The 15550-nt window shown below is 45.3% G+C and overlaps 1 protein-coding gene across 4 annotated transcripts in view; it reads left to right on the top strand.

The window, feature by feature from the left end:
* Positions 1-15550, top strand: part of myo15b (myosin XVB) — a 144268-nt gene that overhangs the window by 22501 nt on the left and 106217 nt on the right. Inside the window, exons 1-5 of one of the 4 annotated variants that reach the window (XM_070545323.1) lie at positions 5282-5370; positions 5520-5582; positions 5656-5713; positions 11673-11797; positions 14751-14846. In XM_070545323.1, the coding sequence (XP_070401424.1) occupies positions 5562-5582; positions 5656-5713; positions 11673-11797; positions 14751-14846 (300 nt within the window). In that variant the 5' untranslated portion in view covers positions 5282-5370; positions 5520-5561. Of the gene's footprint in view, positions 1-5281; positions 5441-5519; positions 5583-5655; positions 5714-11672; positions 11798-14750; positions 14847-15550 lie in introns of those variants that run through there. The other 3 variants (XM_070545324.1, XM_054736360.2, XM_054736361.2) reach the window with 3 other exon arrangements.

Here is a 15550-nt window from a genome sequence, read left to right as displayed (position 1 = left end):
ATTATCATTAGTGGAATAAAATATCATTAGTGGAATATAAACGTTCCCGTGTGCCACCTGAGTTAAAAATCTCCTATATCCCAGCCTGGATTTTTACCCGGGAACCGGCGTGTAAGAGCTGTCTCTCTGACATGTTCATGATGTCACCGAGTGGGCGTACACTTACGGCTGATCCACAACAGGCTACATGTTAAACTACACCTAACTATTAAACGAGGTTCTTTTCGTTTCGGACATGAAGGTGTTTCGAGTTACTGAAATGAAAAGAACCTTGTTTAATATTAAAAAAGAGGACACAATGAACATTGTAAAGGATTTACACCTAACTAGTTGTCAAAGTAACAGTTACACATGTAGCTACAGGCGTGTACAAATATATCTGAATGGATTTTAGTGAATTTTCTGTTTCATGTTTTAATTTAAGACGTCCGGCATGGACACCGTGGACACCGCTTTGCCGTAGTGACTGTTGTTTACTGGGGAGTGTCAGCAGGTGGCCATATTTGTTTGTTTTGTTTTGTGCTTGATACCACCGTCAAGACTACTTCCCACCCTACAGGACAGTGCCGACACACGATTAGTCCGGCCTATTTTAGTACGGAGGGCGGATGGTTGTGACTGGAAACCTTTGTAACTGAAAGACAATGTGAATTCTGGATGTAAAAGAATTTGTTGTCTGCTATAAACGGAGCTGTCAACTGATCACCACCTGGTGGTGAGTTGGATCAGATGGCAAGGGAACATGCCGCGTAGACCTGGCAGACCCAAACGCATAGTGAGGGTCTGCTGGGAACGCCTGGCAGAAGAACCTGTCAAGACGGTCTTCAACTCCCACCTCCGGCAGAGCTTTGACCACGTCCCGAGAGCAGTGGGGGACATTGAGTCCGAGTGGGCCTTGTTCCACTCTGCGATTGTCGAGGCGGCTGTTGCTAGCTGTGGTCGTAAGGTGGCCGGTGCCAGTCATGGTGGCAACCCCCGTACCCGCTGGTGGACACCAGAGGTTCGGGGAGCCGTCAGGCTGAAGAAGGAGGCCTACAGGGCGTGGCTGGTCTGTGGGTCTCCGGAGGCAGCAGACAGGTACCGGATAGCCAAGCGGGGTGCAGCAGTGGCAGTTGCCGAGGCAAAATCTCGGGCGTGGGAGGAGTTTGGTGAGGCCATGGAGAAAGACTATCGATTGGCTCCAAAGAGGTTCTGGCAAACTGTCCGGCGCCTCAGGAGAGGAAGGCAGCAACTCGCTCACACTGTTTACAGTGGGGATGGGGAGCTGCTGACGTCAACTGAGGCTATAGTCGGACGGTGGAAGGAATACTTTGAGGAGCTCCTCAATCCCACCAATGCGCATTCCGAGGAGGAACCAGAGCTGGGAGGCCTGGGGATGGACTGTCCGATCTCGGGGGCAGAAGTTGCTGAGGTAGTCAAACAACTACACAGCGGCGGAGCCCCGGGGGCGGATGAGGTTCGTCCTGGGTATCTCAAGGCTATGGATGTTGTAGGGCTGTCATGGTTGACACGTCTCTACAACATTGCGTGGTCATCGGGGGCAGTTCCTAGGGAGTGGCAGACCGGGGTGGTGGTCCCCATCTTTAAGAAGGGTGACCTGAGGGTGTGTTCCAACTATAGGGGGATCACACTCCTCAGCCTCCCTGGAAAGGTCTACTCCAAGGTACTGGAGAGGAGGGTCCGATCGATAGTTGAATCTCAGATAGAGGAGGAGCAATGTGGTTTTCGTCCTGGCCGTGGAACTGTGGACCAGCTCTATACCCTTGCAAGGGTGATGGAGGGGGCATGGGAGTTTGCCCAACCAATCCACATGTGCTTTGTGGATTTGGAGAAGGCTTATGACCGTGTCCCCAGGGGCACCCTGTGGGGGACGCTCCAGGAGTATGGGGTGGGTGGCTTTCTGTGAAGGGCCATTCAGTCCCTTTACCAGAGGAGCGTGAGTTTGGTCCGCATAGCCGGTAGTAAGTCGGACCTGTTCCCAGTGAGGGTTGGACTCCGCCAGGGCTGCCCTTTGTCACCGGTTCTGTTCATCACTTTTATGGACAGAATTTCTAGACGCAGCCGTGGTGTGGAGTGTGTCGAGTTTGGTGGCAGGAGAATCTCGTCTCTGCTTTTTGCGGATGATGTGGTCCTCCTAGCTTCATCCAGCTCTGACCTTCAGCTCTTGCTGGGTAGGTTCGCGGCCGAATGTGAAGCGGCTGGGATGAGGATCAGCACCTCCAAATCTGAGACCATGGTTCTCGACCGGAAAAGGGTGGCTTGCCAACTCCGGGTCGGGGGAGAGGTCCTACCTCAAGTGGAGGAGTTTAAGTATCTCGGGGTCTTGTTCACGAGTGAGGGTAGGAGGGATCGGGAGATCGACAGGCGGATTGGTTCGGCGTCTGCAGTGATGCGGACGCTGAGCCGATCTGTCGTGGGGAAGAGGGAGCTGAGCCAGAAAGCCAGGCTCTCGATTTACCGGTCGATCTACGTCCCAATCCTCACCTATGGTCATGAGCTTTGGGTAATGACCGAAAGAACGAGATCGCGGATACAAGCGGCCGAAATGAGTTTCCTCCGTAGGGTGGCCGGGCTCAGCCTTAGAGATAGGGTGAGGAGCTCGGACATTCGGGAGGGACTCGGAGTAGAACCGCTGCTCCTCCGGATCAAAAGGAGCCAGTTGAGGTGGTTTGGGCATCTGGTCAGGATGCCTCCTGGACGCCTCCCCGGGGAGGTGTTTCGGGCATGTCCTGCCGGCAGAAGGCCCCCGGGTCGACCCAGGACACGTTGGAGAGGTTACATCTCCAATCTGGTCCGGGAACGCCTTGGGGTCCTGAAAGGAGGAGCTGGTGGACAAGGCCGGGGAGAGGACGGCCTGGAGCTCCCTAGTTGGGATGCTGCCCCCGCGACCCGGACCCGGATAAGCGGAGGAAGACGACGACGACGCTATAAACTAGAGAGTTGATTATTAATAAAACAACATCAGACACCATCTGCTGTGTCTACAAACCCTGATGGAGACCCCCGGTCAGATCCAGAATGTCAGGAAGTCGAGTGGACCTCAAGGCACTGAAGTTCGTACAATAACCGCATTGCGACCAGTCCAGTCTAGAGAAGTCTCCAGCTCACACCAGACAGGAAGGTTCATTGCGTCTAACACGGAGGTTCTCGTAAGGAGCCGTATGGCTGTGTCAGCTGGCAGTGTACCAACAGGTTTGACGGTGTGTCAAAGAGAGAGGTGTTTCAAGGAGGCTTGTTCACTATCTATCACCTAGATGGTGGTATTACGTCTATAGGTGACCGGTCACTATGCCTGTCAATATATAGGTCAAAATTTACCCTTTCTGGACGTTACACACATCACAATTTTTGCTTTTCCCATTTTTATGATATCTTTTAGTCTTTTTAAAACTTTTTATTTCTTTGATTTTTATTTTTTTTGTTTTCCTATATATTTGTTTATTTACACTGTTATTGTGCATCACAGGTTTTCCTAATACCGTGCAGAACTAATAATAAGACAATTCATATCTGGAATCTGTGTAGACGGTCTTTTGGTTTCACAGAGTAATCGTTTGCTGCCCCTGTGTTGAAGAACCAAATGTTTACCCCCTTGGTGGTACATTTACCTCGTTTGAACAACTTGTGGACCAATTTCATATCCATAAATGCCTTTAGGGGTTTACAACTGAGACACGCTGAATGTTGTCTCCTGTGCCATCTCAGACTCTTCTCGATGAGATCTTGGACTGCCGGACTGACAGTAAGAAAGCTCTGAGTAAATTTTACACCTGCATGGCTCAGCTAACACAGTCACACCAGTTTGGGTGTCTTAAAACAGAAATAGGAGCTGGACCTGGTGTTGGACTTGCCAGACACAGGGTTCTATGGAACGTTGATAAATCCTTGATCTGTGTGGGATACAGAGTTATTCAGTTCAAAGTAGTGCACCAACGGTCCAAAGACCGGCTCTCTACAACCAAGCCCACCTGGTGAACCTGCTACACTTCTCCATATATTCTGCACTTGCCCAAAACTACAGAGTTACTGGTGGTCGATTTTTGATGCTCTATCCAAGATTTGCAGGATTACTGTTACCCCAGATCGTTCGAGAACTGTGGAGGCTTCTTTGGAAACACCAGTTGGGCATGATTGCCTTTTGCTGCTTGTTGGCTAATTCACCAACCTAGGATCACTGGGTCAATGAGGGTAGGACACAAATTCATTTAGACACGATTCAGCACAGGTGGAAGGGCTCAACGGGAAAATGGTATGTTGTCTGATCATCCTTTAGGTTTATTTTGATGGTGGTTAATTTGCTGTGACTGTTTCTTTTAGTAATTTTCTAGATTGATCCTTGTGCTTTAATTTGGTGTTATTTAGAAACCTCTTTTTGTGTGTTTTTGAGTCTTATCCAGTGTAGCAATGGTGGAGATGGCGTTTGCTGCAAATGTTACATGAAAAATGTAAAATCTTTAATAAAAAATGTTTGTTAAGAAAAAGATGTTTCATTGTAAAACAATCTCACCCTGCTTTTATTTTGGTAGGCTACTTCCTTCTCAAGGCAGTTTCAATTTGGATGTAGCTTACTGTTTAGTTTCAACTTTTACATTCATATTTTACCCTTTAGATTAAATATTAGATGTATTAATCTCAACAATATTGTTATTAAAAGTGAAGGATGTTTCTGCTGCTTCACCTCAAAGGTAAATAAACTGGTCATCAGGTGGCGGAAGTGGCAGCAAAAGGTGTTTTCTGGTCGTATTTCCAGTCTCCATCTGTGTCTGAGTCATTCGTCAGGCGGGAGCGTCCTTCTCAGTTTCATACGTTTTAGTGGAAAGCACAAAACCAAAGATCTCAACTTCTTGTCTGCACTTGTAGGCAGAACAGCTTCTAAGGTGTTTATTAGTTCATTCATAAAAAACTCCCATCTGTCTTCATGGAGACGTCTTGAACAGTCTGCGAGGACACAGTGTCTCTTCTTCACCTGATTTACATCAGTTCTGTTTACTTACCGAGGTACTCTTCAAAGTCTAGGATTGTATTTTCATTTTGTAATCTTAGCAGCTCAGACCTACTGAACGGCGTTTATCTGGGTTGGTATGTTTAAAGAATGTGGTGTGCCTTTAAATCCAACTTGTGGTGAGATGTAATAAAGTGGCTGATGGGTCTGTTGGGGTTGGAGTGTGTGTGCGGAGTAAAAGCTCGATCATGACCATAAACAGATTATGATACTGCTGGTATCTGGGTAACTCCACTATCCTCCTCCTCTGAGCAGTAAAACTCGGGACCTTTGGAACAATCTGTGGTGCGAGGCGGGGCCCTAGGTCTGCAGGTGTGGTTCAAGCATATAACAGGACATGGACTTGAGAACAGACCGAGTGCCAACAGGTAGGGATGAGGCACCTGAGCTATACCGATAACAGAAAGGATCGTTCGTTGAGTCTGCAGCACATAAGAGGCAAAAAAACAAATAAGGGACCGACTTTTGGATTACTGCTGTGATGTCTAACTAACTCACTGGTTTTTGTGGATTTCAGGAAATTAACGAGAGGAACAAATTAAAAGCAGGAAGAAAAACGATGTCGGTGTTCGGGGGGATGGTAAGAACGTAAACTGATCAAAGGAAACTTTTATTGGTGGAGAGGGATTCCCATGAACTTCCATTTTCTGTAGGATGTGGGCTTGTTGGAGATTCCTGCTGAGCTGTCTGCCAGACTCCGCAGTCCATCAGGTGAGTTTCCTAAAGGCCTTGTTAAAGGCTGCTGTTATAACCTGAAGGCTGAGGGAGAGGGAAGCTGACTCACCCAAGAATACTTTCCTGTTGTAACCTTTTAAAGACGTAGAAATTCACAAGTAATTTAGTTTTTATTTACATGTAAGTTTGTTGTCATGTTAGCCTGGCAAGACATCCCATATGTGTAAGTACATATGTAGTCTGGCCATGGAAACAGCGCCCTCATCAGGGTAGATCCAGTGGTTGTCTTTCAAACAGTCTCTGCATGCAATTGGACAGCAAGAGGACCAATCAGAGCAACGACCAACTGATGTCCTCACCGCTGTGGGCGTCTATCAGTGGTGCAGTCCTTCATAAACATCCATGTTTCTAAATAAAGGGTTTAAGTACCTTTATCTGCTATTGACTCAAGGGTGTGGGAACGAGCTGAATATTGGGGGACACCGGTCCGGCACTGGGGGCAGACATATCTGCTGATGGCCCCCTGGCCATTTGGTTCCTACGCACACTTTTTGATGTGACTGGGCGGAGTGCCGGTTACAGGGCGCTTACATCATGGACTGCTGACAGTAATATCATTGAACAAAACTATTTATAAAACTAAAATGGCCTTCTTAGAGTTCTACAGCCCCCCAAGGCGCTTCACAACACAATCAGTCATTCACACATTCACATGCTGGTAGGGATGAGCTACGATGTAGCCACAGCTACCCTGGAGTACACTGGCATCACCGGTCCCTCTGACCACCACCAGCAGGTAAAGTGAGTAAGTGTCTTGCCCAAGGACACAACAGCAGAATTCTCTGGTCAGACCCAGGATCAAACCTGCAACCTTCTGATTACTGGACAACCTGCTCTACCTCCTGAGGTGCTGCGGTCCAACAATAACAGTAGTCACCAATATATTTCATTCTACAGGAAACATGCAGTGATAAAGAAAACAACCTGTTGAATGCCTTCAGGGATTTGAGCCATGGGATGTTTTTGTTCGTTTTTCAGCAAGGGCCGAGCCAAATAAATGGTTTAAAATATTAACAGGTAAAAAGCAAAATGATGTTTTCGTCAGGCCTCGACCGACACAAACGTACTTATTTCCTAGTAAGTCAAGTTTATCGTGATGGATGTGAGAATCCTCAACATGGTTAAGTCCAGGGCTGCCAACATCTATACATATATATATATATATATATATATATACATATATATATATATATATATATAGATAGATAGATAGATAGATAGATAGATAGATAGATAGATAGATAGATATGTTATGACCAGTGGTGGTAAAGGTAAAGGACGTCGCAACATAAGAGGCATGCTATAGATGTAATTAAAAGCAAAAGTATGGAGTGCCACTCCACCAGTAACTACGGTCGGTCAGTACTATACCCGACTGATAAAAACTGTTAAATCAGAAACTATAACCAAACCATGACACTCAAGAATTTGGAGCAACGCACCACCAATTACCATTTATCAAAACAAAACGCATTTCAAACGTTTAAATTTTAACAAAACTAAAAGAGTCCATCTTAACTAAAGAGCAGCTTAAGGCGGTTACTTTAAGAGGAATAGACAAAGAGTGGTTAACCTCAACAGAAATCCTCAAAGAGTACTTTAAACCTGAATCAGATTTACTCTAGTTTGTATAAAAACAAGCTCAACTCCTAAGAGCAATCAAAGTCAACAATTATCCACACAACTAAATTAATCCTACTAGTCTTCTCAAAACATACTCTGCAAGACCAAAACCGCTACTTCACAAGACCAAGATGGGCAGAGGAGCAAAACCGACAACAGCTCAGCTCTGCCCTGGTCTTCGGGCTGCCTCCTCTTTTATGCCCTCAGGCTGATTGCTTGGTTTAGAGCAGCTGGCGCGGCAGGAGGGAGGAAACTGGAGCTGCTCCTCAGAGATGTTTTCTGATGGTCAGCAGCTCAGCCTGGCATCCATAACAATATACAAGCACAGTGCCAGTGTGCATTATTCTGTAATCGTTTGACTTATTAGATTGAAGCTCTTTGGAGTGCGATTTTAAAATGTTGTTTTCTCATTCTTGTGGCTGAACCTTTAGAATCCGACTGAAGTTGGTTCCCCTTTTAAGTTCCTGATTCAGAAAGGGACCCTAATGTTTCCAACACCCTCAGGACCAAAGAACTGTGCACAGAGCCGATAAAAACAACTGAGTCAACAATAAAACCACAGAACCTAGAATACATAAAACAGCCAAAGAGTTCAAACAATTACAGTTTTTTTCGATTGCTAAAACATTTCTTTCAAAACTGCACATACAAAACCCCGAACATAACACACAAATTCCTAAACCGTGGCTTCCCTTTGCAACAAAACCCTGTCACCACATATCGTAACATGTTCCCAAAACTGAACACGTGTTTTCATTTGGTAAACACAGCCACATTTACACATGACACACACATACCATTCATTGCTTAAACACAAGTAGCCTTTGGGTGAACACTAGCAAGCATGGAAAGAACACTGAAGAGCAAAACTGAAAACACGATTGTCTAAATGGAACACAATGAATTACACACTGCATGTATGACAGTGCCCACTTCTCTCTGAGACAAACATTAGACATCACACACATTTTGAGACAAAACATTTTATTTTTACAGTTACAGTAACCCCCCCACCCCCCCCCACCCCCACCCCCCACCCCCAGAGGGCCTCATCAACATCACAGGCGATGTCCTCCTGGTCCAAACAGCTCTGGAAGTACCGCCTCGAGTGCCTCATGAAGCCCTGACAGGCCTCAAAGGCCCCATCTCTACAAGCCTCCTCCATGGCTTGAAGCAGTGGGACCTGGCTCTGTGGATTCCTTTCGTACACCTTCCACCTCCAGGCTGAGAAAAACTCCTCAGTGGGATTGAGGAAGGGGGAATAAGGTGGAAGGTTTAAAATGGAAAACCGTGGGTGGTCCTGAAACCACTCATACACCTGGGTAGCCTTGTGGAAACGTACTGTTATGCTGCAGTCCCTGATTGCAAACTGCTCGCCAGACCTGAAAGTTTAGAGGTTTGAATATTTGTGTGTTGTTGACTGAAGCTTTGAGGATTTATGTGAGAAGTGTGTGTAAACCTGAAAGTTGTGTGTTGTGTTTTGACAGCAAGGTAATGTGAAACTGACATCAGAGTGTAAAGGAGGACAATCAGAGTTCTGATATGATCAGGAAATCTTAAGTAGTGATAAACTGAGTCAAGCGATTGGGAACAGAAGTAGAGGTTGTGAAAATTGTGCCTCATTTTTGCTTTTTGAGTTTTAGCAATCGAAAAAAACTGTAACTAAGCAGACTAACATATGGTTACATCTAAATAAAACACACAGAGAGAGAGAGAGAGAGAGAGAGAGAGAGAGAGAGAGAGAGAGAGAGAGAGAGAGAGAGAGAGAGAGAGAGAGAGAGAGAGAGAGAGAGAGAGAGAGAGAGAGAGAGAGAGAGAGAGAGAGAGAGAGAGAGAGAGAGAGAGAGAGAGAGAGAGAGAGAGAGAGAGAGAGAGAGAGAGAGAGAGAGAGAGAGAGAGAGAGAGAGAGAGAGAGAGAGACTGTGTAATAAATAATTAATGATCAATTCATTTGACTCCGATTACACATTTTTTAAATTCTTAATCACATGACATTTAAAGGCAGGTGGTGCTTAGATACAAAAGTGACATTTCAAAGCACTTGTAATTCCTGAACACGTTATCTTTGTAGACCATACCTGCATGGCTCCAGCATTTTCTCCAGCTTTGCCAGCTTCTCATATTCTGCATTTGTTGGGAGGGCAAGATCGTGCTTCTGCTGAGACAGCGTTGTGTGCAGAGCGTCTCGGTTTCGCCTCACCCGTTTGACCATCTCAAGGGTGGAATTCCACCGTGTTGGAACATCTTGCACAAGTTGTTCCTGTTCTAGTCCAAGGGAGGCTTGCTGGGCATTCAGCTCGTCCGAGTTTGCTGGACTGTGTTTGAAATGTCCGACCACTTTACGGCACTTGACCAGAACGCCATCAAAACCACTTTCCCGAAGTGACACTACTATAGCTCTCTGAATAACATGTGCAACGCAGGGCAAATGCTGGCATGGCAGTATCCTCCCTGCTGCCACCATATTACGAGCGCTGTCTGTTCCAATAGTGCTGGTTTTGGCAGCTATCCCCCACTGATTAGCAATGTCAAGAAACTGCCCGGCACATGCGTCTGCTCCTCTGTTTTCATCACACCTAACGGTCAAACAAAGATCAGAATAAGTTCACAAGCAGTAAACAACTAGCAATCATTAAGAAGCAAACATAATGTGGTGGTAATTCATGGTGTTGTGCTAATTAATAAGTAGGCTAATTAAATTAAATTAAATTATACAACAGTTAGTTCTAACCAAGTAATTTGATTGGACAAGAGACATTCCTTGAGTGCTGATATTGGAGCACAACAGCACTGGGACATTTTACAGACAACATCAGGCATTCTAATGTTATGTTGTGTTATTTTTGTGTTGCCTAGCAACAGCTTTCTAGTTGGAACCATTTGTGTTGGCGGAGCTAAATAAATGATTGAATAAACTAACAAATTATAATCTTATGTCGCTTATCATTGTTAAATAAGAAAATTAGCTCTTAGAACTGTCGTATAAAAACAATATCACATGAGAGGGAGTGCTGTTGTGCCAAATATCAGCACTGGTGTGATTATTTATGTATTAATGATATGAATCACACAAATGCATATATTCAACACAACTGCACTCCCTCTCGCGTGATATTGGTTAATTGTGAAATTTAAAAGGACACAGCCTACCTAAAGCAAAGGAGTGAAGTTCCCAGCTGGCATGGATGAGGTGTGCAGTAACACCGAGGTAGTTATCATTACTGACAGAGGTCCAGTGGTCCCCAGTCAGACCTACACAAGTTGCCTCCACCAACTTCTCATCTTTCGCGGCTTTCTCTGTTGCATGCTGGTCATGTATTCTCCTCACGATTGTTCGCCTCGCAGGTAGTTTGTAGGATGAGTCACCCGTGGCCGCCTGGAGAACAAGCTTGCGCCCATCATCTTCGACCACGCTGATGGGTCGGCAGCTCGTGGCAATCCACTGAGCAAGGAGATTAGTGAGCTTACTTGATAGAGCTGCACTGATGGGATGGGCTTGCCTCGGTTGCACTCAAACATAGTAGTTTGACGAAAACTCTTCCCCTGCGCAACACGTGGTCCAGCATCTTCCAAATTAGCTAAGGGATGCTTAGCGTGTAGGTGGTACTTGAGACTGGAAGAACTTCTACAGTAAACAAATTCTGCATTGCACAAGGTGCAAACAACTTTAGTCTCGTCAAGGTTTCCAATGGGAAGCTTCTTAAAAATAAATTTTCCCTGGAGCAAACCCAGCAGCTTCATAGGTGCATCCATGTCGGCGCGTCACGTTTGAAGATAAAGATGTCGATGTATGTCGATGATCCGCGCCGAGTATACATCCGCGCAATGTGAAAGTCATCAAGCTTAGTATAGACGACCCAGATCCCAACCCAACTTTGAGAATATATTAACGGCGTCATTTTTTTTATCGCGCGATAAGAGTCTGGCTTTGCCGCAGCACGTTAACGCCGATAACGGCCCACCCCTAATTTACATACATAAAGTGGATTGCCAGGCATGTTGCTTTGACACCCAAGTTTCTCAAATGAGGGACAACAAAGAAATTTTCTATTTCATTCTGTTCTGAAAACCTTTAATTGTGCATAGTCACCGGTGTAAAACCAGCTTGAATAAAACCTAAAGTAATAATAATGACAATAGATTGGTTAATAATTAACAATAATGTATTATTATTACTTTTAATATCATTATCTAATTTCAAATAGATTCACAATACAACGTACTTTGTTTTGACAGCAGGAAATGGTGATCGTAACACTTTACAGGATTTGTTAAAGGAGCTTGAAGTCTGATTGTGTTTTTCTTGATCCAGGAAGGCAGCATGGGTCAGAGGTCACAGAGGTTGCTCCTCCTCAGGTGAAGGCGCAGCATCAGCTAACGCTGCCTACGGATATCGACAGATATCCATTTTCTCGCTATGCCAAGTCTGTATTAAAGGTGAGTTGAGCTCAACTGGTTTCTGTGGCTTTTGGCTCTAAGTCAGTTCATCTGTATTCACTTATGGTTTCATGTGAATTATTGAGTTTAGATTACAACCAGTGATCTTAAAGTTAGATCTTCAGAGATGTTTTCAACTCCGTTTCTTTCTAAAGCACCATATCACAACAAGAGTTGTCTCAAAGCACTTCACAAAGTCAGCATTCCAGTTGAACCTACTGTACTTATTAGTGCATGGAGTTCCTTTCACTATGCCAATTAGTTAGTGAGGCTATGTCATGCGAAGTCCACCTATTGGAGCTTTTTACCATGTGATAAAAAATACCACCAACCGCACTTTTGGCTAAATTCATCCATTTTCCTGTCTCAGCTACAAGTTTTCAGATTCTACTAAATTAAACTAAACATAAACTAAATGCATCATCAGGCCTTTCTCCTCCCTAAAAGCTAGTCTCGCATCTGAAACCTGCCACCCCTAGAAGTAGGCAACTACTGCCCACTTACTCCGAGTTGCGAGTATTGAGCATTTGATTTTGTGCTGTAGTTAAGAAGGTTTTAGTCTGTGATCATCCTTTCATAGAAGACTGCTTTCCAAACCACCACCAGTAACAGAGTGGATAGTCTGGCAAATTAATTCTGCATTGGGGAAAAAACATCACTGTAAATTAATGCGTTCAAAGATGCACATAATGGTCAGCACAGGACATGTCTTAGGGCAGTGTTTCCCAACCCTGCCGGTTTTCCATGTTTCTGCTTCAGCACACCTGATTCACATTCCCTCCTCAGGACAACATCGAGTGCTGCTGATGCCTGTTAATCATTCATTCACTTAAGTCAGGTGTGTGGCAGCAGGGAAACACTGGTGTTTAAAAGGGCAACATGGAAAACATGCAGGACAGTGTGCCTTGAGGACCTGGGTTGGGAAGCACTGTCTTAGGTTACTAAACTTTTGTAAAAGGTTTGGAGGGTTAGTGGATAGAGCAGCCGCCTTGCATGCTGTGTTGCTATGACCAGTTTGATTCCCAGTCTCAACAGTAATTTATTTTCTTCTTTTTAGTTACATTTGCCAGTATTCAGTTTTCAACCAATACATTTATTCATCCATCCATTTTTGGCTGCTTATCCAGGGTCTGGTCATGGGGCAGCAACCTAAGCAGGGAGGCCCAAACTTTGCTCTCCCAAGCCACTCAGGCCAGCTCCTCCAGCAACATGTTCTCACACCTGAAGCGTAGAAAAATGATGCTGGGTGACCAAACGTTTGTTTGTCGGAAGGCAACGCGCTGTGGCATAGCATCAGTTTCTGGGTTAGAGCCCTCCTCTCCAGAAGCCCTGAATAGACTTTACTAGGGAGGCTCAGGAGTGTGATCCCCTGTAGCTGGAACACACCCTGCAATCCCACTTTTAAATAGTGGGACCACCACCCCAGTGGTAGAAAGTCCAACCTCTCTCAAGGAAACTTGCTCTAGAGCCGAAGCCATGAATGGAGTCCAGGATTTTCAGCCCATCCATCCATCCATCCTTCCATCCGTTTTTGGCAGCTTATCTGGGGACAGGTTGCGGGGGCAGTAGCCTAAGCAGGGAGGCCCAGACTTCCCTCTCCCCAGCCACTTGGACCAGCTCCCCCGGGAGAATGCTATGGTGTTCCCTGGCCAGCCGAGAGACTTTCGAGCATGTCCAGGGTCTCCCTTTAGGCCTCCTCCCAGTTGGACATGCCCGGAAAACCTCAAAAGGGAGGCCTCCAGGAGGCATCCTAACTAGATGCCCAAGCAACCTTAACTTGCTCTGCTCGATGTGGAGGAGCAGCGGGTCTACTTTGAGCCCCTCCTGGACGCCCGAGCTTCTCACCCTACCCCTAAGAAAGAGCCCAGCCAACAAGTGGATAAAACTCATTTCAGCTGCTTGTGTTCGTGATCTTGTTATTTCGGTCACTACCCAAAGCTCATGACCATAGGTGAGGGTTGGAATGTATCTACTGGTAAACCGAGAGCTTTGCCTTCTAGCTCAGCTCTCTCTTCACCATGACAGATCGGTACAACGCCTGTATCACTGCAGACGCAGCACCAATCCGCCTGTTGATCTCATACTCTATCTTTCCTTCACTTGTAAACAAGACCCCAAGATACTTAAACTCCTCCACTTGGGGCAGGACCTCGTCTCTGGCCTTGAGAAGACCATGGTCTCAGATTTAGAGGAGCTGATTCTTATCCGAATTGCTTCACACTCAGCTGCGGACCGCTTTAGTGAGAGCCGGAGATCATGTTCTGATGAAGCCAACAGGATCACATCATCTGCAAAAAGCAGAAACTCAATCCATAGACTACCAAAATGGATGCCCTCAACACCTTGGCTGCACCTAGAAATCCTGTTCATAAAAGTTCTGAAGAGAATTGGTGCCAAAGGGCAGCCTTGGTGGAGTCCAACTCTCACCGGAAACTAGTCAGACTTGCTGTCAGCTCTGACACCGGTCACATAACAGCCTGTATCAGAGGGCCTAGTACCTGGTGTACTCCAGATGCACCCCCGAAAGGGCCTCCCGAGGGATCCGGTTAGGGTTGGGTTAGTTGGAGAGGGCGTAGGCAGAGCATCAGGGCACCAGTCTCTTCCTCAAGAATGACTTAGGGGGGTTCATCCTACTCAAGACCACTGCAAATGTTTTGATTAAATGAGTGAACCACATCTCTAAAAATTTCCTGTGTAAGGAAACCCAGCAGACTGCATCAAGTTTTCTTATTTTTAAACACAAACACATATCAGGTTCGCAAGAAAGGGATCAAACTTTATCATCAACTGGTTCTAAAGCCTTTAAAGTATGAATTTGTTTTAGCAAATAGAATTAAAAACTATATACTTTTTAATGTAATCAGAGAATTAGAAGTATAAATCCTTCATAAAGTCAAAAACATCCTCCAGATGACAATGGTGGATTGCTTTTGCTAACTTTGTCTCCTTTCAGGATAACTGGTGCCAGCCTCAGGGATACCCTCTGCAGAGACCCCTAACAGCTCTGGATGCAGAAGAAGCAAGGACAGCCCTGGAAATCAACAAACTGGTATAGTCATACATTTTGTCCACATGCTGACTTATTCAGTGTCTCATATTATGACCTCAATAATTAGGGTTAGAGGGCTCCATTGATTTTGTACATCTCAGCTAAAACAGTTTGGACTCAAGAATCATAAAATGCTGGGAGAAATCTGGCACAGCACTCTGGGATGATCATCATCAGATGACATTGAAACAGATGAAGGAATTTCATTGATTTATTTAAAAGCACCTTCCGCTACCGATGCGGACGCCCAAAGTGTTGAACATGACACAAATAAAACATTAAACTTCAATTCAATTCAATTCAAGTTTATTTATATAGCGCCAAATCACGACAAGAGTCGTCTCAAGGCACTTCACATAATAAACATTCCAATTCACAGTTCATTAAGCCAATCAGAAATAATGTTTCCTATATAAGGAACCCAGCAAATTGCATCAAGTCACTGACTAGTGTCAGTGACTATACATCAATCCTCATACTAAGCAAGCATGCAGTGACAGTGGAGAGGAAAACTCCCTTTTAACAGGAAGAAACCTCCAGAGAATCCTGGCTCAGTATAAGCAGCCATCCTCCACGACTCACTGGGGATGGAGAAGACAGAGCACACACACACACACACACACACACACACACGCACACGCACACGCACACACACACACACACACGGACAAGTAATGTGTCTATTGTAATATTGTGATGTCTTA

This window comes from Nothobranchius furzeri, chromosome 16 (genome assembly GCF_043380555.1).
Source record: "Nothobranchius furzeri strain GRZ-AD chromosome 16, NfurGRZ-RIMD1, whole genome shotgun sequence".
NCBI lineage: Eukaryota > Metazoa > Chordata > Actinopteri > Cyprinodontiformes > Nothobranchiidae > Nothobranchius > Nothobranchius furzeri.
Note: the sequence above shows the minus strand (reverse complement) of the source record. Positions and strands in the feature narration are given on the sequence as shown.